General features: G+C 38.8%; 1 protein-coding gene across 2 annotated transcripts in view; it reads right to left on the bottom strand.

Moving 5' to 3' along the window:
* Positions 1 to 24,448, bottom strand: part of TMTC1 (transmembrane O-mannosyltransferase targeting cadherins 1) — a 234,511-nt gene that overhangs the window by 83,864 nt on the left and 126,199 nt on the right. For both annotated transcript variants that reach the window (XM_036019208.1, XM_028533351.2), the window contains exon 9: positions 534 to 655. In XM_036019208.1, the coding sequence (XP_035875101.1) occupies positions 534 to 655 (122 nt within the window). The remainder of the gene's footprint in view (positions 1 to 533; positions 656 to 24,448) is intronic.

Below are 24,448 nucleotides of genomic sequence, written 5' to 3'. Positions count from 1 at the left end.
CTAAGTGGCATTATGTAATCACACACATCTGAATGCCTTTATATTTTTAACCATTTTTTTCTCAAGGACAAAGTTTCTTGCAATTGTTCCTATGTTTAAAGTAGAAACCAAAGAAAAGGAGACAGAGCTAGAAGGAACAAGATAGAATTTAACTATGATCATACTACTTAATAATTTTAAGTACATCAAAAATATTTCTAGAGAATCACTATAATTATGTTTACAAAACATAGATCTTTGGAAAAGAATGTATTGGTGAATGAGTGCTGCTAAATCCTGAATGCACTCCAGTCCTGATGTCACATGTAACTGTCAAGCCTCCAACTGGAGGTAAGCCGTTGTAAGCTGGAGTGAGTGGGTGCAAACGTGAGCTTGTTCAACCTTCTCTGTGGCTGTTTTCAAAGCTGAGGTAATAAGCACCTCAGCTCCACAAGGATCTACTTGTTATACCCTGAAGGGACTGTCTCTCTGGAACTCTCAGTGTTGGTGACAGAGGCAGCCCTCAGAAAGACGACATCATGAGCGGTGATTACCTGGGCATGTAAAGGACTCTCTCGGCCACCACGAAGCCCACCCTGAAGAAGAGGTTGCTGGCCGGAACGAACGGGAAAACCAGGAACAACAAGCCCACTAGAACTTCCTTGTGCTCCAGTCTCTGAAACACAACAGGGGAGGACAAATTCATTTGGGGTTAATCCCCCTTCACTCAGCAGTGTTTAACCAGCTCTTTGTTCAGTTCTCAGTGAAGGAATGAATAAATGTGACCAATGAGAACCTTTTGATCTGTGTGCTGAATTCATCAGAGAAAGCCCTCAGGCTAGTAACTTTGCATGTCAAAATATTCACACGCACCCAGACACACAGTTGCCACCCAGAAACACCTGCTATTTGCATAATATCATCAGGGGCCAATACTCCTGGTTCTGGACTGGCTCTACAGCAACCCTGTTTCTTGGTTCTGCCCCCCAGGCAACTCATTCCAGGGAACATAACAATGGATACACCCAAGCTCACGAAGGCATCATGCAGAATTATTGTCCTCTCAGAAATAGAATGCATAAAAAAAAAACACAAAACCCACATAGAAAGCAGGAGAAGCAGAGATTAATATAAAGGAAATTAAATGCAAATGGTAAAATTTGGCACCAATGAGGAAGATCATTTGAGCTGAAGAGTTCTTAAGAGCTCTCAAATTAAGCCAGTAAGCAAGTATTTTATCCCATGAAATTTTTTGGAATTAAAATTCATTACAACAAGAACTCATTAACTGACAAAGCACCTTTCTGTAATATTATACATATTAATTTGTAAAGATTTTTCTGTCACTTACAGTTCACAGGAAAAAATTCTGTCTGTTACTAATAATATGTTATAACAGACACAGTAAAAAGTAGCTCGCACTTCATGAGCATCCATGGCATGGACACATTTGAAGAGAGGCCTATTTAACACCAATATTAATGTACTAGGGGGTTATTTCTTTTCCTTTTAAAAAAGTTTAAGAAAACCAAATAGAGCTTTCCATATTACAGTTTTAAATGTTTCTTATGAACATTTAAAATAGTCTATTACTTTGAATAATTGTAGAAGACTAAATAAAAAATTCAATATATAAATATTAGAGACTCCCTAATATAAACTACTAATACTTTAAGTATACAAACTGAAAAATTTTAAACATCTTGGGATATTTGTCATCTGGATATTATTAAAATACTTGGTTTTTTTTACTACAACATATAGAGTAATAAAATTTCTGACAGTAAGTCCATGTGAACAAATGTGATTTGAACAATTTCCCTTAATAGTTAACAACCTATAAATGATGATCTCATTTTTTAACCTAAAGGAACCACACTCTTTAGAATTAAAAGAAGGGGCAAAAAAAAAGCTTCCATAACAAGCCTTCCACTCAAATAGGTGCAATAATGTTGTTGTGTTTTTTATGACCCACTAAAACTGATTTAAAAAATGGGTGAGAAAAAGTAGCAAGTTCATTATATTTAAAACTGCATGCTATCTTTGCAATTTACATTACACTTTGAGTTTACAAAGTACATTTCAGTTCAAGAACTTGAAGTTTATGTAATTTAAAAAATAAACACCATCATAGAAATCCTGTGACATCAAGAGTAAGTATGTCTTGCTAAAATTAAAAATAAATCCCAGATAAAGAAGTACAAATTGGCAGTTACAAATTAGTCGCAAGGAGGTAAATTACAGCATAAGGCATATAGTCAGTAACATTGAGATAACTATGTACAGTGCCAGCTACGTACTGGAAATATGGAGGGGAACACTTTGTAAGCAGATGATTATCTAACCACTATGCTATACACCTGAAACTAATCAAAATAACACTGAATGTAAATTCTAATTGAAAAATAAGAATTCTATATTAAAAATAAATAAAACAAATCCTAGAGAATGTTTTGTTGAGTATTCTTCCTGAAGTCCGTGCCTATAATTAAGTAAAAGGTTAATACACTCTTTTTACAGGTGTACTTTTTAAAAGCATATTTTATTGATTATGCTATTACAGTTGTACCATTTTTTCCTCCCCTTAATCACCTGTACCCCTCTTCCCTCCAGCATTCCCACGGTTAGCTCACATCCATGAGTTACACATGTAAGTTCTTTGGATTCTCCATTTCCTATACTATTCTTAACTTCCCCCTGTCTATTTTGTATCTACCAATTATGATTATTCCCTGTACCTTTCCCCCCATTCTCCCCTCTCCTCATGTCCACTGATACCCTTCATGTGATCTCCATTTCTGTGATTCTGTTCTTGTTCTAGTTGTTTGCTTAGTTGGGTTTTGTTTTTGTTTCTTTCATTTTTAGGTTTAGTTGTTGATAGTTGTGTTTGTTGTCACTTTACTGTTCATAGTTTTGATCTTCTTTTTCCTAGATAAGTACCTTTAACATTTCATATAATAAGGGCTTAATGATGATGAACTCCTTTACCTTGACCTTACCTGGGAAGCTCTTTATCTGCCCTTCCATTCTAAATGACAGCTTTGCTGTATAGAGTAATCTTGGGTGTAGGTCCTTGTCTTTCATGACTTTGAATACTTCTTTCCAGCTCCTTCTTGCCTGTAATGTTTCTTTAGAGAAATCAGCTGATAGTCTTATGGGAACTCCTTTCTATGCAACTGTCTCCTTTTCTCCTGCTGCTTTTAAGGTTCTCTCTTTATCTTTAACCTTGGGTAGTGTAATTATGATGTGCCTTGCTGTGTGCTTCCTTGGGTCTGACTTCTTCGGGACTCTCCAAGTGTTCTGGACTTGCATGTCTAGTTCCTTTGCCAGATTGGGGAAGTTTTCCTTCATTTTTTGGTCAAGTAAGTTTTTAATTCCTTGTTGTTCTTCTCCTTCTGGCACCCCTATGATCTGGATGTTGGAATGTTTAAGTTGTCCCACAGGTCCCTAAGTGTCTCCTCATTTTTTTAATTCTTGTTTCTTCATTCTGTTCTGGTTGAACTTTTATTTCTTCCTTTTGTTCCAAATCATTGATTTGAGTCCTGGTTTCTTGTATATTTTCCTTTATTTCACTTTGTATAGCCTTCACTTCTTCCTTTATTTTGTGGCTGTATTCAACCAATTCTTAAGCATCCTGATTATATATTTTTGGTTCCCTGTATATTTTCCTTCATTTCACTTTGTACAGCCTTCACTTCTTCCTTTACTTTGCAGCTGTATTCAACCAATTCTTGAGTATCCTGATTACCAGTGTTTTGAACTCTATATCTGATAGGTTAGCTATCTCCTTATCACTTAATTCTTTTTCTGGAGTTTTGTTCTCTTCTTTCATTTGTGCCATATTCCTTTGTCTAGGTGCACCAGCTGGGATGAACACTTCTTCAACTCCTTGGTTATCATACTTCCATACAGTTCAATTTTCTGGCAGTTCTGGTTGTTTTTTATTTCTAAATTGGTTGTTTCCTTATTTTGGTTGTGTGAGGATGTGAAGTGTATCTACTTACGCCTCCGTCTCAGCCAGAAGCTGATGTTTGTCTCTATAGATGCACTTTTTAAAAAGATAGCTGAATACTTCTTAAAAGCTGAAATACTTTTTTACAAAAGTATTCACCTATCTTCCTATATATGTTTCTAAAGATAATTTAATACTTCCTATTTTTTAATCCTATAGAATTAAGAAAACTAAGGATATAAGTGGAACTCCCACTGGGCTATTATCCAAGTCTCTAGCCAGTATTTTATCCAAAGAAGTGCCTCCCTGACCCTCATCAAGGTTATTAGAGAACAGCCTTCACTGGGGATACAAAAGAGACTTCACCTTCACACCCTGAACATCACACCTCCTTGCCTGACCAAAGGCCACCTTCCTCACTCTGATGAGCATATGGTTATGTCCTTTACTCAACAAAACACTGAGTGCTTCCACAGCTACTATGTTGGGGAGAAGTGGGCATTAGGTATATGCTGAAGTCCAACTGCATGCTGCCTTCCTCCTCATTCACGGAGCTCCTATAGTGGGCAGGATCCCCAAATGGTCACTGCTGCTGGGGACATGAAGATGGGTTCTTCAGGCTCCAAGCACAGTCTCTACTTCCTTCATGGCAATCATTCCAGCTGTAATTACATATTTATCTGAGTGTTTACTACTTTAAATACGTCCACTGGATGGTAAGCTTCATAGGGCAGGGAGCCAATCACAGGGACTTGTGTTCACTGGTGCATGACTTGTGTTTAGGTCAGTGCCTGGTACTTAGTAGGTCCTCATAAACATCTGCTGAATAAACTAATAAGTGAATAAATATAGCAGGCAAGAGAAGAGGAGAGGGTAGAGAGGATTTCCTGATGGAGGTGACCATCTTGGTTTGAAAAATGAATGAATGCCTACAAGGGAAATCTGGTGATGCCTGTGAGGAGGGTTCACAGCTAATCTAATTCCAGGAAGCAGATACAGAATGTACCAAGCAGGAGGTAAAACTATACATGTTGGTGGTTGGCAAATCATGAGGATCTTGTCAGCCCTGTGTGGAGCTGACCTTTAGAGCCAATAGGGAGTTACGAAAGGGTCTGACATGTAGAAAGAAAGAAGAGCAAGTCTCTGCCCAGGAGATGACACTGAGATTCAAGCTGTGGTCCTGCCATCGACATACCATTAGCTGCCTTGAGTGGGGACCTCATTACCTCTGCCATGCCCCAACTATAAAATGAGACTAGTGAAGCTCAGGGCTCAGTGGGGCTAGATTGTCACAAAGATTTCTTCATCAGTGGAAGTCCACGTTACTGGACTTGTGAGTTGTGGGCTCAGAGGCAACCGTTCCATGCTCCCAGATGGGCTGGTCTTACAGTGTATTTCTCTTTGTTTTCAAAATTTTCAATTGAAGGCAGTGGCATTGTGTCCACACTTAATGAAGTTTTGTTATTTTATTTTGAAGAGAATAATATTCATGAAAAAGTTATTTATTCTCAAATTACATTGATGATTATATTCTTTGTCTTTCCTCCTTTCCATTGGGTCAAGAGGAATAGAAAATGTTCAAAAATATATTTCTTTAAGCTGTGAGCCAATTAGCCAAGCATAAAGTTAGGAAAAAATATGTCATAGATGTGTCTGAATTTCCTAGAATGAGAAAGGCTGGGAGGGAATCCAAGTTAGTATCCTGTGGCTCACAGATGTAACAAAATTGCCTAAATAATTTATAGCTCATTTCAGCCTAATAGAGTCCGATGAAATGCAAACAAAATATGGGTGAAAGAAAAGGAGAAATCTGTGGCATTTTCCAAAACACACAAAAGTGCATTTATTTCTAGGAAAAGAAGCAAATGGAAACTTATTTATTCCAAATTACACTAGGGGTGAAAAGGCATGAGAATTCAAAGAGCTAATTATGAGCGACTGATAATACATGTCATTTGCTGATTAACTGTGCAAGTTCAGACAAATTACTTCTCTGAGTTTTAATTTGATGATCAGTTAAACAAAAGCAAGGGTATTGATATCTATTGTATTAGTAAGAAAAATGTGTAAGAGATTCACCATGATTTTCTTTCCTGACTTAGAAGAATACAAAGAAGCAGCCTCCTGAACTGTAAAGAGGTAAAAATATCTTAACATTCCTCTTAAGGTGCCCAGAGCCCCTATTGCCCCAGCCACGTATCTGAACAAGCAGCTCAGTTTCCTCAGAACCAGCAATTACTTCCAAGGAAATCCAGCTCCAGAATCCATGTCTAGGCTGATAGCTTGTGGTTTCTCCCTTCCCCATCTTACTCCAAGTTCACCTTCCAAAGCACTGGTCACAGATGAGGACACATAGACGAACACACACACGCACTGTGGACAGTGGCAGTTGAGTGTGTGCTCCTGAGAAGGGGACCCCTCCGTGTCTCATTCGACAAAGACAACCTCTGCTGCAGGCTGTTCCCCTCCACAGATCTGGAGGAAGGTCCCACTATAGCAATTGCTATCATCACTGTTACCACATTTTCTCTCACCTCTAAAGAGGTTTCAGAAAAATGATGTAGTGTACTTAGGGTGTGAGCATGTTGTCATAGTTCTACATACAGTGCAGTTATATTTCAATCCAAAGAATTTATTTGGCAACTCTAGGCCCTAGCTGTCTGGATCCTATTTCTCAATTTTTAGGGAGCTGATGACAGTAAAGCTCTTCAGCCCTGGGGCTGAGACATTTGCCAAGATGACAACTGGCATGGCTGAACATACAAGGCCCTCCTTTTGTATCTGCTTATGGGTCTACTTCCTCCATTAGATGACAGATTCCTCCAGGATTCACCATCTCCTGTGAATTTTTTACCTAGATACCTGGCACATAACAATCATCATTCAACAAGTATGTACTGTGGTAGTAAAGATCAGTAATGAAAGTCATATATATATGAAAGTCATCTATATCTATATCTATATCTATATCTGTATCTATATCTATCTATCACTGGGGTCCTCAAGCACCCCAATAGCCATTTCAGGGACTTGCCACTAAGGAAAGCTTTTGCTGTTGGTAATCCTCAGAAACACAGTATTTGCAACATTAATTTGGGGTGGAAGGTCCTCAGTCCTTGAGTGTCCCAGGCTATCTTATAAGGGTCTGGCACAGTTGACCAATAGTGCTGAGGTATTTTTAATCAGGACATATGCATACCTTCTGCCCTTCTCTAATTCCATTCACTGCTACTTACTATTGTACTTCTAGGTCTTCCAAGATCATTTGACTTTCATGCTCAGGAAAACTAACATCATTTACTTTATTGAAATTCAATTTTAATTTTTTAGTAGTTTAATTTAATAAATATTCCATTACTTATTACTACTATTGTTATTATGAAAGTTCTTTTTACTTGAGAAAGACAAATTATTTATTTAACCAATTGAAATCCCCTGATTTGAATGCAGAGTACTGTCTCATTTCTTATGAAGGGTTTGATCTGAATTCCAGTTATTGAGCTGGGCAGTAAGCTAGGCTCATTCTCTGGCTAAGTGACTCCCAAATTGCAACCCTACAATTTGTGCAAGTTTAAATTAATCCAAATTAGTACAACGCTGTGGGGAAACTATCCCTGTTGTAAACTCTAATATGTCTTAGACCTTTGGGTACTTCACAAATAGCTGTAATTGAAATCAGCAAAAATGTCAGAGAGTTATTACATTATTTCCATAAGAAATATTTCTCAAGACTGCATAGACCTTGAGGTCTTCTTGCAAAACTTGGGGATCTGGGCTGTCACTGTGCTGCTTTGTACATTTTAGGAATTTTTTTGTGGCCCAACACTCCTATCACTACCCATAGAAAATGCATCAGTGAGTCTCCACTTGAATAAATCAGAGGCTCAGGATTATTTAAAACAGCATGAACTTTGAATCTGCAAAATCCCCGAGATGCTCTCAAGGATGATACTAATGCAGAATACATCAAATGGATGGTCCCAAAACACTAACTGAGAAGCCAAGAAGGATGCTTTCAAAACCAGCATGGGAAGTGCCCAAGTTAGAGGAGGAAGCACAGAAAGCACCTGGATATTTGGGGCAATAGGCTTCCACCTCAGCTGTGCACAAATGTACCTTAAAATTATTTCCTCTGAGCTATTCTCTTGTCTACCTGATTTTCACTGTTGTCTGTGTTTTCCTTTGACTTTTACAGCCTCTCCCTCCTCCACCTTTGTCTGGCACTAGTTATCTACGGGCATAGTTCCTGTCTGAGGCCCCTTTCCATGATCACAATTCTCACTGGGTGTTGGTGACAGTCCCCTCCTTTGCCTCATCAGACCATCTGATTGGTGTGACTTTGCATGGTGGCTTCACTAACCCTGTCCACATCACTGCACCTGGTGCCTTCATAAACTCTTCAACCATCCCACTGGCTATGCCATGTGTTTCCTGCCAGGACTCTTCCTTATAGGTCAGCTCAGTGTGAAAGAGTATGGGGATGGAAGCACAGATGTGAACTCCAAAGAAGGAACAGAACTCTGGCTCTTAGAGTTAACATGAGCCAACCCCAGCCCACTCCTGAATTGGTCCCCTCCTTGTATGATTGTATTTCCATTCTATTTCAGTCTTTAGGTGAACCACCCTTTTAAAGGCCATTGGTGGTTGTAGAAAATTTTAAATGTTGTATAAAAACAGTAAATACAATAATAATTTGAGAGAGCTTTTTATCTGGTGGATGAGATTGGGACCAATGTCTCAATAACTGGAGAAGAGAAAGTCCTGAACTTCTACTGCTTTTGTGATATCAAATGCAATAGACTATTTCTTATGATTCAAACAAGATCTAGAATCTAAACACCCTAACAGTAATGCAGGAGGCAAGAGGAATCCGGGGGCAGTCTTAAGGTGAGAGAGAATAAGAAAAATTGAAAGCAGATTCTAAGAGCTTCAATCACTGCTGTCGATTTTTTTGGTGATGATATACTCAACTGGGGCCCTGAGTTCGTCCCACTGGACAATGTAAGAGGTTTAAGGACAGCCCTGCCATGACATGCACACAACTCACACCTCACATGAAAGCATGAAAAGGTATACTTGTGATTTTTTTCTTCCTAGTCTGAAAACAATGAGACCAGCTGAGCTGGGACAGAAACTGGCTTAGGTTCAAGATCTCAACAGCATAGCTGCCAGCCCACACTCTCTCTGGCTTAGGCTGGTGATATCATTTCCTCACTTTCATGTGCCTTAAAATTTATTTGTAAATGCATGGGGAGAAAAATTTCTAAAGGGGAAATGAATGAAGAAATTATACCTCCTCAGAGACAAAAGTGGATTTGTATACTCTGTGTCTTCTCTGAGCCAATCTAAACACAGGTCTTTCCCATACCAAACTTTCTTCACCAAGAAGCCCTGCCAGATGCGCTAATGAATAGAGCTGAGGGCAGATTAAAATCAGGGCATTCCTAAACTAGCAGTTTTGATTTCTGGTCTTTGGTTCTGGACTTCATTTTTTTTTGCATAGTTTTTTGTTTGATTTGCTTTTAATCAACAGTCTGAATCCTCTTGCCAACACCAGTTCCTGAGATTGAAACTTATCTCACAAGAGCACATACTTGTGTTTCAGGGTTGAAATGGGTGGAAGAGTGAAGCTCTCAGATTGCTTTATTCTAATCGAGAATAAACTAATTCTTTATTTGGAAATGTATGTTACATTGTGCATAGATGTGTTTTAAATGTTTTAAAAAATAAAGGCGAAAATCTTTTAAAAGGCTCTTTGGAAGTGACATATTGGAAAATGTCAATCTAAAGCAACAATGCCATCCACTTAGTGAATTGAGCAGTAGTAAGGAGTTACAAAAATTAAGTAAATTAGAAAAATATTGTTTAAGAAACACTGTTATGATTAGAAGTGAAACTATTACAGGAATTTATAAAGAAATGAGAGAAATCAGAGAAATGAACGTTCTTCATCTCTGTCTGTGGCTCCTAACAAAAATGGAAAAGGTACCAAAAGCTACATATTGAAAAAAAGAGAGAGGGGGACCAGAGAGACTGAGGGCATGGGCAAGACAAGATCTCTTCTAAAGTTGTGTTTAACTTATAAATCATTTTATGCATGCTGGGGGAGGGAGACGTGCAGGGGGGGCAATAAAAGCCCCCTGTAAGTGGCAATGGTATAGGCTGAAGGAAAAACAAATACTTCCTATTCTCACTCCAAATGCCATACATTTGACTTAAATTGTCCCACTGGAATTTCATAATAATATTACAATGTAGGTAATTATCTCCGATTTTATAGATGAGGAAATTGAAACTCAGGAGGCTTAAGATACTTATCTAAGTTGATCCAATTAGGGAGAAACAAGGGTTTTACTGAGGTCTGGTTCATTCCAAAGCCTGTTCTTTTCCCATAGTCCACGTGGCTTTGGAATCCAAAACTACTATCAAGTGTGTATGTGTGGGAGGGAAGAGATGGATATTTCAGCCCTTCACTGTCTTCTAGTTCTGTCACTGAAAACAGATAAGATCCAGTAATTTGGAGGCTGCTAACCAAGGCATTGCTGTAGCAGTCTAGAAAATCTCATCTCCAAGGCATGTGTCAGAGGGCACCACTGATTCACTTTGCCAGATAAAGGAAGACACAAGTATCCTACAGTCCACAGGGATCAGCAGGGTATGCAGCACAGAATATGCATCCCTTATCAAATATTCTGTTTGCATGAGTGGTTTCAGATGGTCCACCTACTCATTCTGATGACCAGCCTCTGGAAGAATGAACATATCCATGGCTATCAGCCAGAATAGGGTAAGATGTAATAATTTATTTAACTAATCTTAGTTATTGAATTGTTAATTAAAGTTATATTTGAGAAGCCTTGAGAGGAGGGTAATGTTTATTCTTGATATAATAAATTAAGTGCTGTGATGAAACTGTCCTTCTTAGTAAGGAGAATACGAGAACATTCACATTCTAGTGACCACAGAAGCACAATCAATAAGGTAAATGGTCCACTGCATGGGGCACAGGCTTTCTGAACTTTATACATGCTCTACAACTTGGTATTGCTTTATGCTTCCATTTCTAATATTCAACTGTTTATGAACTGTTTTTTAAACCATTTTTTATTTTTTAATTACAGTTGACATGTAATATTATATTGGATTCAGGTGTACAACCCAGTGATTAGACATTATGTGACTTACTATGTGATCATCCTGATAAACCTCATACCCATCTGACACCATGCATAGTTACTAGAATACTGTGGACCATATCCCCTATGCTGCACTTCACATCCCTGTGACTATTTTGTAACAATCAATTTGTACTTCTTAATCCTGTCTCCTTTTTCACCCATCTCCCCAACCTCCTTTCTCATCTAACAACCATCAAAATGTTCTTTGTATCTATGAGTTGTTTCTGTTCTGCTTGTTCATTTACTTTTTTTTAGATTCAATTGTTGATAGATATGTATTTATTGCCATTTTATTGTTAATATTTTTATATTTTTCTTTCTTCTTCTTAAAGACGACCCTTTAACATTTTATGTAATACTGGTTTCATGGTGATGAACTCCTTTAGCTTTTTCTTGTCTGGGAAGCTCTTTATCTGCCCTTTAGTTCTAAATGATAGCTTTGGTGGGTAGAGCAATCTTGGCTGTAGGTCCCTGCTTTTCATGACTTTGAATATTTCTTGCCAATCCCTTCTGGCCTGCAAAGTTTCTGTTGAGAAATTAGCTGACAGTTTTATGGGAGCTCCCTTGTAGGTAACTAATTGCTTTTCTCTTGCTGCTTTTAAGAGTCTCCCTTTGTCTTTGACTTTTTGCATTTTAATTATGATGTCTTCATGTGGACCTCCTTGGATTCACCTTGTTTGGAACTCTCTGAGCTTCCTGGACTTGTCTATATCCTTCACCAGTTTAGGGAAGTTTTCTGTCATTATTTTCTCAAAAAGTGTTCCAAATTCTAGCCCTCTCACTTCTCCTTCCAGCACTCCCATATTGCAAATCTTGACTGTTGATGTGCTTGAAGTTGTCTCAGAGCCTCCTTGACACTATTTTCATACTTTTGGATTATTTTTCCTTTTGCTATTAAAATGAGGTGTTTTTTTGCTTCCTTATATTCAAAATCACGGATTTGATTCTCAGCTTCATCTTCTCTACTTTGATTCCCTGTAAATTAATTTTCATTTTAATTAGTGTCTCCTTCATTTCTGACTGGTTCTGTTTTGTGGTTTACATGTCCTTTTTTATGCTGTTAAAGTTCTCACTAAGTTCCTTGAGCATCCTTATAACCAGTGTTTTGAACTCTGCATCTAGTAGATAGTTTGTCTCCATTTTGTTAAAGTTTTTTTACTAGAGTTTTGTTCTAGTCTTTCATTTGGACATGTTTCTTTGTCTTCTCATTTTAGCTGCTTCCTTGTGTCTGTGTCTATGTATTAAGTAGAGCTGCTATGTCTCCTGAGCTTGTAGAGTGATGTAATGTAGTAGGAGTCCTGTAGGGTTCAGTGCCACAGCCCCCCTATTCACCCAAGTTGGGCACTCAGGTGTCTCTGCCTCCAGGTGGGCTGTGTATATCCACCTGTTGTAATTGAGCCTTGATTGCTGTTGGTACGTCTATCAGAGTAATTTACTACCAGGCTGATGGGCTGCAAGGACTGGCTGTAACCATAGTGAAGAATTAGCTGTGCACAGGCCCACCTTACAGAGCAGGACTTACTTCAGTGGGGTTCTGGTGCCCACTGAGTCATCCCCATCAGTGTGTTGCTTGTGGAGGTGGAAGGGTGGTGTTTGAACATGGCCTGAAGCTGTCTACTCATTGCAATGGATCCGGGGCCTCCTAGGAGGTACAGGCCAGTGTCAGCTACCACCTGTACCCTGCCTAGGGCCTGCTGGCATAAGCTACAAAGTGATCTGCAGATTGCTGTCACTTGTGCTGGTCTTAGAGTTGCCAAGGGGAGGCCAAGCTGTGAACCAAAGCCAGCTGCCACTATTACTAGGCCTGGGGCCACTTATCTAGATGTACTGGGCAAACCAAACTAGATGCTTCTTGTTTGAGAGCTTTTAGGAAAGTTTGAAACATAAGCCAAGACAGGCCATTTGTATGGAAAAGCTACTGGAAACAACTTAGGTGGGCCCACATGTGGGTGGGGTAGGGTCTCAGAAAATCACCACAGTGGGACAAATAGCCACAGCCAGATGGACGGGGGCTCAGATACAGTGTCTGCCTGCTGGCTCTGTGGGGCAAGGGCTCAGGAAAGGGACAATGGCCTCTGTTAACACCTCTGTCTAGGAGAAAGCTGCCCCTCCGGCTCTTCCCTTAATGCCAGACAGTTCAGTTCCTCACCATATATTCCTGGTGTGAACTGTTTATGTGTAAATCTTAGAAATGTGACACTATGATATTCCATTTAATCTTATAATATATATTTTATTACATATATACATACACATATATATGAGGAATTTACTCAAGAGGGTGGATTTAGAAAATCAAAACAGTGGTGTTGCTGTAAGAGATATGTGTTGATACCAAAGCTAGCTGGGTGGATTCAGGAGAAAGAAGGGGGCAGGTATCAGCAGATCTCAGCATGAGACCCCATGGAGTCAGGGGAAGGTTAATGGTGCATTACACAGGGTGTCTGAGAGAATCAAGGAGAGAAAATGTCAGCAGAAGGTCAATCTTGTGCCTGGATTCTCTCCAGAGCAGATGGTAGAAGAGAGGGAGAGAGACCACTGCTTAGAGACCTGAGTCTTGCATCATCTCCACCCCATCCACTCTGGCTGAAGAAATGGTGATGACACAGTAATGCCACTGAATTCTAGGTCAAGAACTATAATTTCATAAGGTGACTAGTGCAGGAGGGAGGCAGGAATGATTAACCCATTTTTGCCCTTCTGTAAAATTCAACTAGAAACCAGGATGGATTTAACCATGCAAGTAAAGTCATGGGTGAATTTAGCTTTGAGGAAGAAGAAAAGGAGGCAGAGGAAAACTAAATGCATTTTTGTAAATAGCTCTGTTCCAATGAAATATGCATGCCTGGCAGAAGAAGTCTTCTACTTATGATTATTGCTCAAACATTTTTGTTAAGGAGATATCCCTCTGCCAAAACCTTCCAAAGCAGGACACTTATTTTTTGCAAGAGTAAAGATGTTTTACTTTTTTCATACAGTGAGTCACACTCACTAAAAAGTATGATTCATCTACCCACTTGGAATTGTCACACAGAAGATAGCCCTTCTCCCTGTAATCTAAAATGAATAAACAGAAGGAAGCACAAAAATACCACAGTTCTAGACAGTAAAGATCTGAATATTTTATAGCAGCATTTTTAAAAAACTATACTTCAGCACTGGCTGGTGTAGCTCAATGGATTGAGCACCGGCCTGTGAACTAAAGTGTTCAATTCCCAGTCAGGGCACATGCCTGGGTTTGGGCCAGGTCCCCAGTTGCAGGGATATAAGAGGCAACCAAAAATTGATATTTCCCTCTCTCTCTTTCTCCCTCCCTTTTCTTTAAAAATAAATAATTAAAATATTTTAAAAAGGAGTATACTTCACCATACTTTAGCAAATAAATTATAAAAAAAATGTTTGGCTTTCTTCAAGTTTATGATATATGAAAGTAATAAGAAATTTAGTACACTCTCTTAACAGCTAAAAACAGTGAGATTTACTTGTACACTTTAGCTCCTAGGGAAACACTATTAATTGTGGATTTGAGTCCTGTCATCTGTTAATATATCCATCCCAAATCAAAGTATCTTCCATAATCAAGATATGTTGCATCTCCTTCAATAAGATCCACTTTCTTTCTTGCTTCTGAAGCGTACATTGTTAAAAGTTGGGTGGATCATTATATTTCATCAGAAGTTGTTAAAAAGCTTTTTTCCCAAATAAACTGACTTGGTTAAATAATGCTCATCCCTAACCTTTAAATGTGCATTCCCACATCTTGCTTACTAAAGCTTAAAAGGGCAAGTGTAATCAGCTAATAAATGTAGCAAAGGATGGAAACAAAGGCCCTGTGTTTTAAATTATATCAAATAATTTTCTGAGTTCAGACGTTGAAATACCTTTTTTTTTTCATTAGGACTGCTTTGTACCAAACAGCAACATAAATCTCCAAAATGTATAGAAGAGAGGTTGAAATGATCTGTATGAGGTTTGACATAAAGACACAAGTAAGAATTTGACCACATAATGCCTAATTGGGATTCATTTTCCCTTGGAAAATCATATAAGGTCACAGAAAAAAAAATGATTTGCACAGAAAAACAAAGGGTAAAACTATTTTTCCAACAAGCCTTGGCACTGAATGACTCCCAAGTGAAGGCACGTCACAGCCAGCAGAAAAACAGAGTTCACTGGCGAGAGTTACCCAATCCAAAAGGAGCTATGCTCCCCTGGAATGGAGAGAATTTTCAAGGCAATGCCAAGAAAGCTGACATTAATAAATGTTCTTCCTAATTAATCACTTTTTAATACCAAATGCCAGAGTCCTGGGCCACAAACTGACTAAGCCAATTTGGCCACTGAACGTTGCCAGGTCCTCTGTAAATGCTGGTAACCTCTGTCAATTACAGCCAGACAGGATATAAAAACAAAAGCAAGGTTTAATGAAATTCTGCCAAAAGTGCAACCACTTACTGGCAAACAGTCCATTGGCTAATCACGAAGCTGGAGGAAGTCCTTTCTCTGTCGCCTAGCTTGCTTCCAGGAGTCTTCTTTGAACGGAACTACATTCTGAGGCAAGAACAGCTCACTTTCTACTCAGGTAATGCACAGAGTACTTTCTCAAGTGTCTCCTTTCTTAATTCATCAGCTAAGCAGGTGAAGATACAATTTTTAACTTTCTCCAGTTAGAAGGAATATTGTATGCAGAGAGGTACATGCAGTGTCACTTTGGAAACTGCTGCTTCATACATCTATTCTAGGTGACACTCACTTGCTCACACTGTACCATTTCATAGACGGTCACATCATGTGCTTATCCCATCATGAGTCTTAGCAGTTTCAGTCACTGTATCGAACACAGAAGAGGTTCTAACTACAGCCTCACTATAATGGAAAATAAGAATTCCATGAATATGTTTCAAGGTCTTATTTTTCACTTGGTATTGACTGGTTAGAAACTCGAACTCTAAAATACATGGGTTCAAAGAAATCCTTTTACATGGGGTACTGCTAAAGGAAAAATAATAGGATTTGTTGGTGCTGTGGTGGTGGCTATTGTTTTTGAAGGTACAAATAAGGCAGTAAAAAAAGGGTTTAAATGCTGCCCAAGAATGGACTTCAAAGTTCTCATTCACCCACCCTCATATATCTACGCCAATACTTTCCAAATCACGTTTCAAAAACACTGAACCTGCAAGAAGCCCATAAAAAGGGTTCCAAGTTCAAATAAATCTGAGAAATGTCATTTACTCTACACCCCATTTGAAAACTCACAAGGCTACTCAGAGCACAGTAAAGGCTTTGTGAAATCCCCCGGTTAGGAAAAAAAAAAGTTTAACTAGGGCTTCTGAAATGCAGACTCTTTCTTCGGGGTAATTTTATTTCTGACCTGTATGATGCTAGGGCATGATCTGAAAAGTGCTGGTGTATGTATGGTGTAAACTGCTCAAGCAGAAAGAAGTTTGCACCTTAGGAGTTTCTAGTGCTTGTCCCCCAAATCATCTCACTGTCTGAAAGCAGAAAATGTTCCCCGCATCTCAGAGCTATAGCCTTTATGCTACAGTTGAAACACATTTTCTGGTGTTCATTCTTGGGAAATGTGAAAGAGCTGGTTGCCATTTTCCAGGTTAAAAAAAATATCACTATACGTTTAGAGAACTTAAGCCATCTATCAGTACAATGTTGGCTCCAGCCAGAGTAAGTCCTGAGAGCAGGAAGGTTTCCTGGCAGGTCAGAGGCATGTTTAGATCATATCTGTGTTCAGAAGGATAATTCTCCCAGAGGCTGGGGGAAATGGGGCAAGAATGGAATGCAGATAGATAAAACCAGGCTCTTCCAGGTAGCTACTAGGTTTTGTTTATTTTTATTCTCCATAGTCAGTATATTGCTTGAATATTTAATTCATTGAACCAATGAGTGGTCAATGAATTAAATATCTAACATTTTACCTAACTGTTTTCCTCTCCAAGTACACTATTCTGTACCTACATATTCCCTACACAGTTAATTTGCTTATCTCTAAATACTCTGCCAGCTTTTAAGACCAGTTTCCATTTCTATCACACAACTATAGAGGTGGCTGCTAACTGTGACTGGTCATGCTACTCAGTCCCCTCTTGACTGTGAGAGACACAGAAAATACAGGAGCATCGAGGGTACTATGGTACACTCCCAAATCATTTGCCTTGTCAAAGTACTCATGAAAATTTTCCCATCCTGAGCTATGGTTGTCTTGGGAAAACATAGTCACAAATTATTCATTTATTCAACGTATACATATTTTTGTGGTCTCTATGTTTTATTTGGGCATTGTGTTTTTAGACAATCATTTAAGGAATTTGTCATCAATCACCTGTCCCCTTTGTATTTTCCAGGCAGTATTCTAAATTCTTTGGAATACACCCATTAACAAAAAAGACAGACTCAAAATAATCTCTACCATTTGAGGGGGAAGAGGGAAGGGAAGAGGGAGAGAGAGGGGGAGAGAGACAGCGAGACTGCCTAGTAAGGGGTATCTGCAATGTAAGGTGGGCAAGAAGTGGACTGCAATTATAAACATGGTGATCAGGGTAGGTCTCATTGAGAAAGTGGCAATTAAGCAAAGGAGATGAGGCAGCCAACCATGGAACTCATTTCATAGTAGGCCATGAGTTTGGGAAGGAACAAGAGAGATAATGTAGTGGGGGTGGGCTGGGGCCAGATCATATGAAAACTTTTAGGCCATTATAAAGGCTATGAGTGATTTTTACCGTGAGAGAAATAAGGAGCCACAGGAAGATTTTAAGCACAAGAGGGAGAGGCTCTGCTTTCATTTTTAAAGACTCATTCTGGCCACTGCATTGAGAGTAGACTGGACCACTGGCACAAAGGGAGAAGCAGAGAGATCAGGTAGGCAGTTATGGAAATAATCCAGGTGTGACTTGGTGGTGGCTTAGCCCAGGGAGATTGCAATGAAGGTGGAGAGACATTGTCAGATTCTAGATATATTTTGAAAGTATAGTTTATAGGATTTATTGATGGATTGGATGTGTTATTAGAGAGAAGGACAGAGAGGAAACAAGGAAACCCAAATAATTTTGTTTTGAGCAACTAGTAGAACACACTGAGATAGAAAATAACAACCACCACTGTGGGGTAAACAATGAATGGCTAAGTTCAGGAGTTAAACGTCGGAATGTTGAGTTTGAGATGTCCATGGAAAAATTCATACTTTGCTTTCTGAACAACCCCAGGTACCATATATGAGTTTGTCCAGAAGGTATCCAGCCATGTAATATAAAAAATAGAGACATTTATTGGAGAAGATAAAAGAAACATTGTACAAAGGACAATGATACCTCAGTGCCCTTTGAAGTAGGCACCTTGGGAGTTCTCCCAATCGTCATTAGCTGCCCCGTCATAGTTTCCTGAATCTCACTGATGGTCCGAAATCTTGTCTCTTTCAAAGGTGATTTTAGTTTTGGGAAAAGCCAGAAGTCACAGGGCACCAAATCTGGGCTATAGAGGGACTGAGTCACCTGGGTGATTTTATAATTCACCAAAAAACTCTGCACAAGATGTAATGCATGAGCAGGCATGTTGTCATGATGAAGCTGCCAATCACCAGTTGCCCATAGCTGTGGCCTTCTGAATCATCCAAATAATTTCCATGTAAGAATGTTCCAGTTTAACACAAAATTTGGTGCAGATTGGTTGCTCTACTGCCTCATTTTGAATGCAACAGCTACACAGCACATGTGCTCATTTAATGGCATCTATTGGCCCCACTGACTAGTACAGTGAAGTCATTATTCACGCATGCACACTCCAGCCCACTCTCCTTGGCTGCCAGGTTACATCAATTTTGTGCAAAACATTCTTGTTAAATTAACAATGGCTGGACTTCTTCTGGACAGACCTCATATATTATTTCATTTATTCTTATTATATTTCAGGTTAGAAACAAGTTTGAAGACCTTATCATTAGCATGCTGATGTATAGCAATGTAGATAAGAGAGAATCATAAAAGGTCATATTATAAACTTGCTTTCTTTCTAATATTCTATGCTTCCTCTTTAGGCAAAGCAACATGTAAAAATAAGGTATTTTGGGTTTTATGGGGGTGGGGGTTGATTATCTCCAGTTGTATTGATCACAACTGCCATCCCTTTATAGGGTTGCCAGGCAATCAATCACCGGTTTCCTTTGTATTTTCCGATACAGTCAGTAATTTCCAATGGGCTTTCTGTTTAGAGGGACTTGTTTTAGCTACTTTTATCTCAGAGTCCTAATTACATATTCCATGGTTTTATTAAAATAAGACAGAAAAGTGTGCTCCTTTAAACAGAAATTTTACGTCCTGAATGGAAACACTAAGGACAGAATGGCTCCAGGAATAACTAAAATGTCTTTTCACCTTTGTAAGAGTTTAAAAACAGTCAGAGGCAGTATAAGTGGTAATAAATTGCTCTTATGAGAGTGTGAATTATTAAGTTAAAAGAAATAAAAAGTTACAAATTAAGATTATCACTCAAAAGGTGGCAATTATTTTGAGTAAAAGCAAATAATATAGACTATTAAAATCTTGCTGAGACTCATAAAGTATAAAATCAAGAAAAACAATAAACTCTTACTGATGTCTAAAAAGTCCTTTTTTCCATTATGCAACTAATTCTCCCATTAATAAATTCAGCAAGTCTTCTAACTAAGGTATAAGCATCAGAGGCGTAGGTAAATCATTTTCCAATTAAAGAATGTGACTTGTGACAACATAATTGCCCCGTGAAGGCAAAGATTAAAACAAACTATTTCATGATGTAAAAAACTCCAGCCAGGCCTAGCTCAAATCCAAACAAAGCACCTCAGGTGTAAGTGAAGTGTGTATTACACAGAACCTGAGGAATAAAGACCTGTGTAAAGTTCAGATCGAGTACAAGGAGAATGACTTCACAGGTGACATACTAATAACGGACAAAAAGGAATGTCTTGGGAAGACTTCGCTTGAGGGCTCTATATTCAGGGAGCCACTGCATTTAAAGTTGTGTTTCTAGTGTCTGTTTTGTTCCAGTCCTCATCACTGAGGGGGGTGGAGAAATGCAGCAATTACAGTAAGTTTTAAGAAAAACAAAAAGAAAAGAAAATGATTATTTTTTTATATCCTGCCTATTTTGCTAAAATTTCAAATACTTTAAAGACATCTATAGTATTTCCATTGTTTGGTGTTTTAGGTGGCAATTCCTACGTTCACTTGTAAATAAGTCAGTGATATTTGTCATTATTTCCTTTCCCTTGATAAATATTCACTTTTTAACTAACAGAGTAGTTTTATGTTAGGATTCTATGTTTCTGATACATTTGAACATACCTACTTCCAAATTCCAAAATAAGCTAAAGCATTAAAAACTTCACAATGTTACTGCCATTGGCTCTTAGGTCAAGAATTTAGCCTCTGTTACTTAGGAGGGAATAAAAGGTGAGGGGCAGAGTCAATCTTCAGTACATTACACATATTTTTGATCATGTAAAGCATGATTGCATATTGAAATATATACAGTCAAAAAAGTCAAACAAATTGTGTTTTTCATGCATTTTTTTCCTACAAAACAGAAACAGGAACCTTTACTGTGCTCCTGGCAATAAGCTATGACAATTCCATGATGATGGTGATGGTGATGGTGATGATGACGACAAAGACTATAAAGACACCTGACAGGTTCCCAGTGCTTCACACACGCCAGTCACTATGCCGAGTGGCACATGGCTCACACTGGTTCAACCACGTGTGACCCTAGGACAAGGCTAAATGAAGTGACTCACAGCAGGTCGGTGGCAGAGCCTGGCCTCTGCCTCAGCTCAGTGCTGACTGCTCAGTCACTCCGCTGCACAGCTTCCCCTCCCCCTAAAGTCAACTACCAAATGAAATTAAGGTGATAGAACATAAACCATAATTTGTATCACAAATAGCAAAGCAATGACATAAAAGTATGTAGGAAAAGGCAGTCCCCATACATATTTAAATATCTTCTATTTTACAATGTGGTTCAGACTCAACTTTCCTATTTGCCAACACTGCATCTGATGGAGCAGTAAGGTCATTTTCAAACTCTCATCATAACAGTGATATAAACAGACATCTCAGCTTTGGAGCATGACCTAAGAACTAAAGTTGATTATAGCCACTGACCTTGAAAGCCATGACCCAAACAGCTGGGAGTTATCACATATGTAAAAAGGTGGCAGGGGGCAAAGCCAGCTGAGCACAGTGGCAAGAGGCTGGATACACTGGGCTGGCCAAACCTGAAACAGAGAGGCATCCCAGACAATGGCTACTCCCTTGACTGGTGGTCATGGACACATGAACTGTGCCAAGATATTATTGACCTCTTCTGTCAGTGACTGCAATGGTCCCAAAGCAGGACAAATTAGATGGGTTGTAAATGGGCGAGAAAAACTGGACTTTGAATATTCTGGGGAGGATTTTTATGAATTGAGGACAGAAAAAGAGTGGAGAACGTGGAGTGTGCAGAGAACAGGAACTGGAAAGAGAATATAGTCCAGAAATGTGAAAGAAAAAAATCAACATTGGCACAGAGCCATTCGCCATTAAAAACAATCTACATTCCTTAAGTTCAGTTTTATTTCACCATTTAGTGTATTAAAACAACATGCTTATTTTACCAGGTTACATAATGGCTATTCTAGAATTTATAAGTTATTCCACAGTAATCTGTGTGCCACAATAAATTAACCTATTATTTGGCTAAACAAAATGCAAAATAATTTTTAGAAATCTGAAAGCATGTTCAATTTGATTGTGTGGGTCTGTGGCAGTACAATGCCCTATACCAGGGGTCAGCTGATTTACGATACAATGGCAGAACTGAACCATTGTGACAGACTGTATGGCCAGCAAAGCCTCAAATATTTACTATCTGGTTCTTTTCAAAAAAAGAAAAAACTGTTTCCATCTCCTACTCTATCCCACTGTACTACATTTTTTCCCTTAAGCTGCTCCAAGTCCTTTATGGAACGAGGTAAGAATGTCAATGAGCAAATAATCAATTTCCAATAGTGGCTCTCATTCCATTGTCTCCTTGTTGAGATATGTGGGGGCTTGAAAGAAGAGAGATCTAAGGCTGACGGTCACCGTTTGCCCATCCAATAGCTATTGTTCTTTTAACCAGCGTATTGATGGGGTTGTGATTTGGATTAGCATGGGGGCTAACTGAGCAAGGCTGAGGTCAGGCACAAGGGGAGATCCTGAGATGAATGCTTCTCCCCTACTGAGCAGATACATTAGTCCCACCCCATTCTACCCCTCCACTTCCACCAAGTTGTCAGTAGAGGTCACCTCCATAGGTCAGGCTGCAGATTGGTCCTGCCGTAGACATGAAAATCTGACTTCTTCTCTGGGGCCCAGAGGTGTGGCCTAGGATTCATGTCAGGTTCAAAGAATGATGTGCAATGCTATGAATAGATTAGGACAAAACAGTGAACCCTCCTACTAAAATTAAAAATAAAACAAAACAATTCTGAAAGCCCCATACTTGGGAAAAGGGACTCAAAGGACACTGCACTGTTGAGGTCGTTATGAGGAAAGTTGTGTATCACTAACCCCCTTCTTCTTTCCGTGTGTTTTACTTTTACAAGCATGCCACAAGATTGTAAAAGCTGTAAAAATAGCTCAAAATATAGGACACCTTGTGAGAATGTAATAAAGCATCAATAACAAATAAACTACTCTTAAATATAATTTAATGGTATTTCCTCTGTAATGCAGGACAAGCACATCAGAGGACATGGGAAAGGGGCAGCTATAAAGAGCAGGACCAATGGTACTACCAACTGCTCTCAGCAACCCCATCAGACTGACTGCTGTCCACATATACATCACCATTGACTGCAGGTCAACCGTCTGACAGACATATAGTCTGTAAGAGTCGTAAAGGAAAGCCCAAGTGCATTTTCAGCCTGTGGTTGTCCTGGTATATAAACATTCACTATTCACAGAAGAAAATGGAACAATCAGACTTACTCGTGATTTAAATGTTGTCTTTTTCTACTGTACATACATTCCAACAGAGTGATTATCTTCATCACTAAGAATAAGAGCAAATTAGTTCACTCTGCAATTCATTGTTAGAAAGAATTCAGTCCAGTAATGAATCTCTAGATTGTTATCTTTGTTATATTATATAAATTCAATGTACTGCTAGTGAATCAAGGGATGAAGAAGGGGCACAAAATACAACAAATTCTACATTTAAATTCCTAAAGATGCCAAGTGAGCTCTTCTATGATACATAATAAACTACTCCTTGAGCTCTTAAATTTCTCATGCCATGAAAATAAGAAAAATTAGAAACAATCTTTTTATGTATTTACTTTCTGGAGATTTTATTTATTTTTAGAAAGAGGAGGAGGGAGGAGGGAAAGTGGGGTAGAAAGAGGGGGTGGAGAGAGACAGAAACATCAATCAGCTGAGTCTTATATGTAGCCCAACCAAGGGACCACACCTGCAAAGTGGGCACATGCCAGGCCTGGGAATCCAGCTGCAACCTTTCACTTTGTGGGATGACACCCAATTAACTGCTCCACGTTACTCAGGTTGACAAACAATCTCTAAGGTGTTCCTGCATAACTGCATAACTTCTCAGAAAGAAGTCTCTCAGATTCTGTAGCCTCATTCTCCCACTCCATCCTAGACGAGGAGCTTGTCAAAAGTCAAATACCTACTCCTGAGCTGCTCACTTACAGGGGTACTTCTACTGGGCGTGGCAGTGGTCTGAAAGAGCCTGCAATTTGTAATGGTACCTAACTTTACTTACTTGTACAAAGAAAGAATTTTTGTTTTTAGTGAGTGTAAAAACGTCTAAGAACAAATGTTCAAAGGAAGCTTACGGAGGGTGGGGTTTGAGGGGGTGACTGGGAAATAACAAACCTGCTGTTTTATTCATTACATGTGTTAATTACATATGTTAATTTGTAGGTCTATAAAGTCAATTATTAAAATATTAATTAAAAATCAGGTAGGAATAAATACAATTGTAACAGGGTGGATTACATGATGTCCCCTTCCTCCAGAGCCCTGGTTGATAACACAGAAGAATGACAGATCCTCTGTTACTTCCATATCTCTTATTGAAAAAACTATCCTTTCTCAGTAACTTTGTCAAGAGTCCAAGAGTTCATGTAAATGTGAGTTTAGATAGGGAACCTCAATTCTTTTCTATTTTCCTTTTTTTTACTATTATTTTTCCTGAGTTTGGGTCACACTCCTGTTTCTTCACATATTCAGTAATATTAAAAACTAGATGTCATATGCCATGCATTGTAGTGATTCTATTCTATTTTGCTCTTCTGAAATATGCTGGTTTT

This window comes from Phyllostomus discolor, chromosome 2, assembly GCF_004126475.2.
Source record: "Phyllostomus discolor isolate MPI-MPIP mPhyDis1 chromosome 2, mPhyDis1.pri.v3, whole genome shotgun sequence".
Taxonomy (NCBI): Eukaryota; Metazoa; Chordata; class Mammalia; order Chiroptera; family Phyllostomidae; genus Phyllostomus; species Phyllostomus discolor.
Note: the sequence above shows the minus strand (reverse complement) of the source record. Positions and strands in the feature narration are given on the sequence as shown.